The sequence below is a fragment of the Macadamia integrifolia genome, chromosome 5 (genome assembly GCF_013358625.1).
Source record: "Macadamia integrifolia cultivar HAES 741 chromosome 5, SCU_Mint_v3, whole genome shotgun sequence".
NCBI lineage: Eukaryota > Viridiplantae > Streptophyta > Magnoliopsida > Proteales > Proteaceae > Macadamia > Macadamia integrifolia.
Genome location: NC_056561.1, coordinates 12149078 through 12159238, shown reverse-complemented (window position 1 = coordinate 12159238; position 10161 = coordinate 12149078). Strand labels below are relative to the sequence as shown.

The 10161-nt window shown below is 34.5% G+C and overlaps 1 protein-coding gene across 1 annotated transcript; it reads left to right on the top strand.

Annotated features, from left to right (window-relative positions):
• Positions 1-236: 236 nt before the first annotated feature.
• LOC122077764 (cytochrome P450 714A1-like) lies at positions 237-9108 on the top strand. Its single transcript, XM_042643623.1, has 5 exons — positions 237-563; positions 4964-5190; positions 5280-5530; positions 6773-7142; positions 8544-9108. Exons 1-5 carry the CDS (start codon positions 266-268, stop codon positions 8967-8969), a joined length of 1572 nt encoding a protein of 523 aa, XP_042499557.1. The 5' UTR covers positions 237-265; the 3' UTR covers positions 8970-9108.
• The last annotated feature ends 1053 nt before the right edge of the window (positions 9109-10161 follow it).

Below are 10161 nucleotides of genomic sequence, written 5' to 3'. Positions count from 1 at the left end.
TCACCCGTTCACGTTTTGGTGGACTATCTAAAGATTCCTTTCTTAGACCACTATCCAAAAAAAATCGGCCTTATTTGCAAAGTCAATAATTAACTTTATTCTTCAAAAGATTGTCTAACCATTTTGGATACCTCAAATTTGTCATTGAACTGTGGTTTCATCTTATATATTGTGGATGCTAAACCTCTCTAATATCTCAGCTTGAGACAATCTGTGAAAGTCTTGAAAGACAAGTGGAGAGAGAGAGAGAGAGAGAGAGAGAGAGATGGAAGCCTCGTTTGTGAAGGTTTTATGGAGCTTGTGTTTGATGGGTTTTTGCAGCTTGGTCGGATATATCTTCAATGTTGTTTGGATGAAGCCAGAGAGGCTTCGACAGAAGCTTAGAAGGCAAGGAGTCACAGGACCTCCACCATATTCTTTTCTGGTTGGAAATGTTCCTGAGATGACGAAGATCAAAACAGAGGCCTCAAAGATAAACCAAGTTAGTGACCATGGAGATATTGCTGCCCATGACTACACTGCTTCTCTCTTCCCATATTTTGAATGTTGGAGAAAACAATACGGTACACTATTCATCTTTTTCTTCCTCCGCTTTGCCTTAGTTTCTTAAAATTAGTTTAAAAAATCACTGCAGGTCTAAGGAGGGTCATAACCTACGTAGTCTTATCCTTATTTTAGAGAAAAATTGTTTTCTAACTTGAATTTTTTTTTTCTTTATTTTTTGACAATCGATCAATATCCAATTCTTCAACCTGACTAGTCCCATGAAAGAACCATGCAGGTCTTTGATGTCATTCGACATTTGCAAAACCATGTTATTATTAAGAGACAAATAGGATTTATATTTGTCATGTGTTTATTTTGAAGCGCAAATTCAATCAACTTGCCCAACATGTCTTTCACATTTTCTCTTTTCCTTTTCATGTTATTTTGAGATATATATTTAGAATGCGTAGCATTGATAGAGGTAGAGCCTGTACCTTGGACCCCAACCAAAGCTGCTATGTGTCAGATATTGGTCTGTGCAGTGATTGGACACAATTTTATTTATTTATTTTTTTTTACAAGTTTGGACACAATTCAACCAATTCTTTAAAGGAAAAAAAAAAAAAGGAAAATGGCACTCGTTAATTTAGTGAAATGAATTGTATCATCTACTGGCTGACTGGCATTATATTATGTCATGTCATATTATAGTGTTACAACTAAGCAGTCACTCATTTTCTTATTTAAATAAAATTAATTTAATTTATAAAGGGAAAGATATGTAGAAGGATTGGGGTCTCCAGAGTCCAGACTCTCTAGAATCAGGATAATAAGTAATTGTTAGGATTGGTAAACTATAAATGCCTAATAGCTAGCCTATAGGGAGGTTCTTCCATTTGGTTTTGAGTCCTTAATTTTTTATCATTTTTAATTTTAATTTTAATTTAATTTAATTTAATTTTAATTTTTTTTTTAAAGAGTTGCTTCTTGTTAATGGATTTGATAGGATGAGGTGATTAGGAATCATTAATTCTTTTCTATTTAGATTAATTTTTTTCCCTTCTTCGGTAGATAAAGTCTAAGGCTCCGTCTGGTTGCAATGAAAATTTAAAGGGAAAGGACGTAAAATTTTCATACTTTAAAAGGAAATGTTTATAATTACCTCTTGTGATTGTATAAACTACTTACTTTTTTAACCATATTTAGGAATGATATATTTTTTATTTTACATATTATAACAAAGGGTTTTGGATATAAAGTAAAAAGAAATTTTATAATCAAATATAAAATGATTTGAGAATGAATGTTAAGATCACATGGATAATGATTACATATATTTCTTTTTTAAGTATGAAAATTTCACTTATCTTTCCTTTAATTCCCCTTGCAACCAAACATAGCCTAACGAAAAGTTGAGCTTATAATCTCTCAACTATGAGCTATTGGTCCTTGTCACATAAGCTATTCAATTGGGTTAGGCGTTTATTGGTTTGATAGGCCATCCTTACAGGATCTTAGTTGGCACTCATTTGTTCTCCATATTACTATATTCACTGATTTGACCACTTTAAAATGGACAACATTAGTATCAAATGTGTTCACAAAAAGTATATTGATAGTCCTCATATGTATCACCACCAATGGTTAGGGTTGAGTCATATTTTAAATGGGTATGGTCTGATATTAGCAACACTGAAATAGTGGCGATTTATTTCTTACCAAATAAAAAACATAGTTACCATTTCTACTTCATGATTTAGTTCTACATTCGCTTTACCTTCTCCCTTCCCACTATTGCTTATATCATAGTCAACCTTATAGTTATTGGTATCAATAATGTATTAAGATTTTCTGATCTAAGTTTGCTTTTTGTTGTTTTCGTTGTGTCTTTAGGACGGATAATGTTGTGGTCCACATGATTTTTAAGTGGGCGGTTAGCTACCCCTATAGGTGTTTGGATTTCTAGAGGATCTATTAAGCATTATAAAATCTCTATTGCCTTTCTTCTATTTATTATATTCTCGTCTCCTTTTTGAGGAGGGTCCTTGCAAAATAATAATAATAATAATAGTAATAATAATAATAATAATAATAATAATAATAATAATAATAATAATAATAAATAATAATAATAATAATAATAATAAAAGATATTACTGATATCTAGTATTAATATGATACAGAACGAAACACGTCAACATGTATCAAGTGTAAACTCAAAAACTGTTCATTTTTTTGATTGATACACTGATCTGTATCAGTATCGTATCAATATCAAGTACCGGCATACTAATACAACAAATACCATAATTTATGGTGTGATTCCTACCATGCAAAGGAGAGGTAGATTAGGTAACCTGGTGGTGGAGATAATAATTGGGAAGGCGACATTAATTCTGTTTTGACTCATATGTAATGGAGATTACCATATTCCTTTGGTTATTATGTGGAAGTTCTATGATCTATGGAGGATTGCTATATATATAGAGCTATGATAGTTGTAACTGTAGATCGTGCTGTTAAACTTTAATATATATGGGGAGTAGTACTCGCCACTCCACCATAGACACAACTTTATTGATAGCGGGATCGATAGGCATAATTACGTTGTCATAAGCTAGCTAGCTAGTATTCCTCTAAACCTACGTATTAAAAATAATAGGGAGAAAGACTCCTACGCCGTTGCGTACCTCCATGACTAGATTTAGTAAGTGCGGAAAAACTATGCTTCTTTTGTCTCACCATGCGATGAAGATGCTTCTGTTCTCCCTTCCATTGATCCGCTCACTGCTATGGGAAACCTGTGCCGATAGGACAGTATTTTTTTTCATTTAAAAATAAATAATGATGCAATATACTCTTTGCATTGGTTCTTAGGAAAGAGAAAGTGTCATGAAAATAGAATATTTGAGAGATGCATCAATTTTCAAAAAAGAATGTAGAGAAGCTTTCAATTTTATTTAATTTTTACCTGTTATAAAAATACCGCTTATTACTTAATGTTTTAGGAAGAGGGCCCCTTAGAAGTCAGTGTGGCCCAACGTCAACACAGGAGGCAATAGATTGTGCGTGAAAGCATCAACAAGGGTGGAATTTCCATCTTTCATAAGGTGTGGGGAGATCATTTTGCCCCTTCTTGGGCACATGGCCCATGCTACCTTTCAGTTTTTTTTTTTCCTGAATTCGGAAAAAGAACACTGCCTGACAGCACCCACCCATGCCCTCTCACATGGGGCAATGAAATGATAACTCTGACTGTTCCCTTGGATGCCTGTATTGCACTCCCATTAGACCTCATTGGTATAAGGACCACACAACCTGGAAGCAAACACCCCCGCAAGATTAATTTACCTCATTCCTTTCATAGGTTGCCCCTCTTTCCATTGCGATTCAAATCTCTCCTTATAATTTCACTCCTTCAATTAATTATACATGTCTATTAAGAAACTTCTCTGTGATATCCTTATACTTACTACAAAAAACTATCTCCGATAATTTCTATCCTCTCTCTCTTAAAAAGATTAGTCAGTTTTTTTTTTTTTGTAAAAAGATTAGTCAGTTATTAATTAGAAAACTAAGCTATATAAAATACCTCTGTTTAGGTTCTCATTTACTTCATTAGGAAATGCATCTGTCCCTCCCTTCCTAAACCTATATTTCTAGATTTGTAATATCTCCATCATCCAAATTAATACTAATTCAAACACTCCCCCTCCCAACCCCACCCCTTCATTTATTTTCTTTTGTTCTTATAAAAAAAAATTATTTTTTTGGTGAACCCCGAATATATTAAGAAGAAAATACCTATTCAAAGATGACCCTAACGGGAACCAGGGGAGGACAAAATCAAGCTAATAAAAGGAGTCAAATTTGAAGACCCCAAGCATTTACAATATGCCAATTCCTAATATAATCAAAACCAGAAGCACAAAGGTGATCAATTATTGTTTTGACCTCAACATCTGAAGAACTTCAAATTTGAAAGAAAGGTATGAGAGGAAGAGGTCCACCTACACATATTTTTTTCCCACCAAATGTAGTACACTGAAGCACAAAAGGTCATCTTAACAACCGTCCCACATATTGAACTTCTCTTGAACTCTTTTGTTCTTTTTTGTTAAAAGGTCAGATTATATTAAAAATAAAAAATCAAAAAAAAAAAAAATTACAAAAAAAAAACATGAACAAATATAAATATGAGAAGTGAGTCCCCACCTTCAGCATTGCCATCAACAAGAACTCACAACCGCTATCTCAAAAGCCTGTATTGAGGTCTTGAAACTCTTTTGTTCTTATATATCATTGAAATTAAGTTACTAATGCACATGTTTACTGTTGGTACTTTTGTAATTTTAATTTAAGTACACCCCATTCTATATGTTACCGTATTCACAATTTCAATGAGCAGACCCATTGGTTAACAATAAACCCATGATCCACTGTGAATATCTAAAAGGTTATTTGTTTGTTGTTGCAGGTCTAGTGTACATGTATTCAACAGGAAGGACACAACACTTGTACGTGAATCACCCTGATATGGTAAAGGAGATAGGCCAAGTTATATCTTATGATTTAGGCAAGCCATTGAACTTAGCAAACACGCTTAGTCCTTTGCTAGGTAAAGGTGTTCTTACCTCCAACGGCCATCTTTGGTCCCATCAGAGGAAAATCATTTCAGCTGAGTTCTTCATGGACAAGGTTAAGGTACGTAGCTAATAATAATAATAATAAAAAAAATTGCCATGTTTCATATATAGTGTGTTGTCGTCTGTGTTAATATGTTGTGGGTGTAGGGCATGATGGGGCTAATGGTGGAGTCAGGGGTGGCATTGATGGAAAAATGGGAGAGGAGAGTAGTTGATTCTGAAGGAGGGATTGCTGAGATAAAAGTTGATGAAGATTTGAGGGACTTCTCTGCTGATGTTATCTCTAGAGCTTGTTTTGGTAGTTCCTACTCTCAAGGCAAAGATATCTTCTCTAAGATTCGTGTCCTTGAAAAGATGTTATCCGAGAAAGGCTTCCTACATAAGGGATCAACTTTTAGGTATGTATATAGCTCTCTCTCTCTCTCTCTCTCTCTCTCTCTCTCTCTCTCTCTCTCTCTCGGTTTGTGTTTGTATAAGGGTCAATGGCTACTTTTACTGTTTGTTTTGCTAGTTCAAGAAAGTCTACATGCAATGAATGAAAGGCCATTACTGTCAGCCTTTGAAGTTGGTGCTTCTTTTTCTTTGGAGGGATTTGTTTCTCTCATAGGTTAAATGTGAAACGAAGTAAAAGGAGGGAAAAAAAAAAAAGGAATAGATCCCCAAGACGTGTAGTGTGGGGATCTTGACCTGCACCCTCTCACCTAATGACCTAATGAGTTGTGGGGGTTTGCATTGACATTTTTCTTAAAAATAAATAAATAAATAAAAATGACCCTATTGAATGAATCTATCTGTCACCTGTTGCGTTTTCTCATTCTAATGTTGTGGAAATCTTTGCCCAAAAGTAATATAAAGTATGTTACATTTTCATTATTATAGAATTTTTTTTTATAACTGACTCAATAATATACTAAATATGTTAAGGGAAAGGGTTGTCTATGTATACGGCATACCTTACGTCTGAACACATTCAATTATTTTATTCTCCAAAATAAAATATTCAATGTCTCTATGCAGTAGTATAAACTGTCTGCTCAGAGGCACTTTTCTCATATGTTAATTATATTTACAAGAGAAACTTTTTCTTTTACTCACAGTGATGGGTTCATCCATGGATGTAGATCATTTTTATTTTCCCCAATATGTTGGAGGTTTAAAATTCTCTTTATTATTTTTAGACATCCATCCGAGTGTAAACTTGGGCATCGCTCATTGTGGCTTAAGGAAGACTTGGATTTATTTAGTAAGATGTTTATTCCTATAAAGAAAAAAGAAGCCTAAGAGGCGGCATGGCCCTATGCCAAATATAGTTTTTTTTTTTTTTTTGAGGGAGGAGGATGACGACCCCACCCCCTCATGAAAGGTAGAAATCTTGATGCTTCTTCTAGTGCTCTCATTGGCTCCTATGCTAAAGCTGAGGCCATGCCACTTCTTAGGAAGCCCTCTGCCATAAAAGAAAAAAAAATGAAATCTTAAGAGTTACACAAATTTTTGTTTCAATTTTGAATTACAAAGCAAAATTTTGGAATTTCGAAAAAAAAAAAATCAAAAACAGAAAAAACTGTGATTAGAAGTGATTTTGAACTGAAGCTTTGATGTTTCTCTTTGCCTGATAATTTTCTTTTATTGTATTTTTAAAGAAATCTTCCAACCAAGAATAACAGAGATGTATGGAAGCTAGAAAGAGAGATCAAATCATTGATATTGAAGACAGTAAAAGAGAGGGAAGAAAAAAGCTTAGGTAACCCAAGCTTAGAGAAGGATCTATTGCAAATGCTCCTAGAGGGTGCTAAGAGTGATAAATTTAGCACAAAGGAATCAAATCGGTTCATAGTGGATAACTGCAAGAACATCTACTTTGCTGGTCATGAGACTACAGCAGTAGCCGCAGCTTGGTGCTTGATGTTATTGGGGTTATATCCCAAATGGCAAGACCGTGTCCGCCAAGAAGTTGCACAAGTTTGCAGAGGTGGATCCCTAGATGCTGATGCTCTACGCAAGATGAAAATGGTATGCAATTAATTATAACTCTTTTACTATTCAAAAATTGTCATGATATAAATTTTTTAATTTTTAATTTAATAATTGGGAGAAAGAATGCACCCAGTTTGTACAGCCTCGAGCGTGCCCTAGTGCGGGCCCAATGAGGGGAAACACATGTGTATCAAAGGGGGGGAGGGGTTAGGCTTTTTTGGTTTCACAGGGATGGGACGTCATTTAGCTGCCCTCTATATCTAGGCGTAGGGGCCACACGACCAAGGAGTGTTTAATTTAACCTTAATAATTTTTATGGGAAATAAGAAAGTTGCCTGGTTTAGTGGCCCCTACATCCAGACACAAAAGCATACGAAATTACTGCCCCACCTCCTATGAAATAAAAAAAAAATTCCATTCATGTTAATACCTTTCCTATAATTAGCCCCTACACTAGTGCTGTCAAACAGTAATCTCTTGCCCAATGCTAGAAAACTAGACCACCTTCCATACACCATCTATACAGTAATAGATGAGGATTAAATATGTACATAAATCTTAGGTCCTTAGCTTAATTTTAGCTAATCCAAGTTGACCTCAAGGTGGAATTTCTCAACTACTTAATTGCCTATCCTGGTGAAAAGCTGGGTTAGGCTTGATCAGGTTTTAGGTTAGTCAGGCAAAGTTGCACTCCCAATTCAAATATGTCCCTTGGTTGCTGCCATGGGGTTGCAGCTACTTGGTTGCAACTCAGTCAGTAACGGAATTTTTTCCACTTAGATTTGGGCTTTAACTAAGTTGTCGTGTGATAGTTGTTGTCAACATGCAACTATGTGATTATTGTTTTATTTTTTTAAGTAAGGAAATCTAGGGTTTCTTGAAAATTTTAGTATTATTTTTAGGTGCAAAAAATCTAATGGTTTCTTGATTTTTTTTTTTTTTTTTTTTACACAAAGGTCCAAAAAGAGTTGAATTCATGATTTTTTTCTTTTAAATAAATCTCCCTGGGATACATACCATTTAGTTTAGTTTTTTTTTTTTTTTTTTCCACAGGATTATCTCAGGTTGGCAGCATAGGTAGATTTTTTTTTGGGTAAAGCAAGATAGGTAGATTGATGCATAAAAAATAACTATACTACTACACTACGTGAATTTTTGGAATTAGCCACTTAGTTGATTTAAGTATATATCAAAGCTGTTTCACCCTTGAACAGACAAGAATTTGAATTACTGGGCACTTGTCATGATCCAAATGAGCTTGAATTGAACACAAAATTACAAGAACACTACTACCATCTTAGTATATTGAAATAGCATTCTTTAAATGCTTGCTCTTGTCTGAAATTTGAGGTCCTTTATCATATAGACTTATCTGCCATGGTCCAAGTGACAAGTTATTTTTCCTTATTGCAATTGATCATTAGTTTTTCTTTGCAGGTTGAAATGGTGATTCAGGAAACCTTGCGACTCTACCCTCCAGGGGCTTTCATATCAAGAGAGACATTAAAAGATACAAAGCTAGGAGATCTCATTGTTCCCAAAGGCATAAGATTGTGGACTCTGATACCCACATTGCACCGAGACCCAGATATTTGGGGATCAGATGCAAATGAGTTCAATCCTAGTAGGTTTGAAAATGGTATCTCTGATGCTTGCAAGTATCCACAAACATTTGTGCCATTTGGAACCGGTCCTAGGCTATGTTTGGGCAGAAACTTTGCACTCTCAGAGTTGAAGATTCTGCTTTCTCTTATGGTTTCCAAATTCTCTTTCTCTGTCTCTCCTAAATATCAGCATTGCCCCAAATTTGTGATGATTGTGGAGCCTAAGTATGGGGTAGATCTCCTCATAAGGAAAATATGACAGAAAAATCAACTGAGTTGATGAGAATAAGAGTTTGGTAGGTATGGAGGTTTGGTTTTAGATATATGATGTTGGCTCCTACTCACTTATTGGAGACCTATAAGTTTAGATTTGATTTAGGACTACTTGTATGGATGGATATATTGTTTTCCTCCATGGTTTTGTATTAGTCTTAAAAAAAATAGTGTCAAATAATTAGATGAAACATTGTTTGAATGGCCTTCATAGAAATTCTGAGAGCGGTGAATCTTCACGTAAGTTAATGTACGTGAACGGTCCCTGATCCGTGGATATGGCATCTATTAAATGAGAAGAAGAGAAAATAGATGCCATATCCACGGACCAGGGATGTTCACGTACATTCACGTACGTGAAGATTCACCGAACTCGAAATTCCTTGCTTTCAATTTATGTCAACATTAATAAATAAGAAAATATTTTTTTTTATCTTATTTTATTATAAGGTCTTAAGGAGAGTTGAACTCATGACTTTTGAATTGAGAGGTGCTGGTCATTGCCAACTGAGCTGTCCCATTAGGATAAATACCATATAGTATTTTATTTCAACAGGATTATCTCAAACTACCTACCGATAAGATTATCTCAGGCTAGCAACACAGGTAGATTTTCTTCGGTAAAGCAACTATGTAGATTAAAGCATGCAAAATAACCATACTACTCCACTATGTGAATTGTTGGATTAATTAGCCACTTCGGTGAATAGGTATTAAGGTTGCCTCACCCCCGAACAGACAGGTCTGAATCACTAGGACTGTCTGCCAATATTAATTAGTAAAAACATACATGCAAATGCACGTGGGAAAAAAAATTATTTAATTAATTTTATTCAAATTACTAATCGTCAAAGTTTCTCACTAACTTTGAATATCTGACCCTGTCTTAAAAGTGATTTGTTATAGAATTTGTTCCCACCTAAAAACTTGCTAAACCCAAGTATTTATTCTTGGCCACCTTGTTCACCATTCCATATCACTATGAAAGCTAGAAAAATCCATTTTCTAAAATACCTTATTAATTAGTTCTTTTGTATGCATATGTACTGTTTTATTTTATTTTAATTTTTTGGGTTTTTGTGAATACTCTTTCCACCAAAAACAGAATTTTCAATGAAACTGAAACTGAAAAAGAAATGAATATGAGGTAAATTTAGTTTGTGGATATTTTAAAAAAG

Excerpts from the sequence above, each read along its gene's own strand:
- LOC122077764 (XM_042643623.1), top strand. The coding sequence starts at position 266 with ATGGAAGCCTCGTTTGTGAAGGTTTTATGGAGCTTGTGTTTGATGGGT. Across the intron at positions 5,191-5,279 it reads TCTTCATGGACAAGGTTAAG|GGCATGATGGGGCTAATGGT; the intron begins GTACGTAGCTAA and ends TTGTGGGTGTAG. Across the intron at positions 7,143-8,543 it reads CTCTACGCAAGATGAAAATG|GTTGAAATGGTGATTCAGGA; the intron begins GTATGCAATTAA and ends TTTTCTTTGCAG.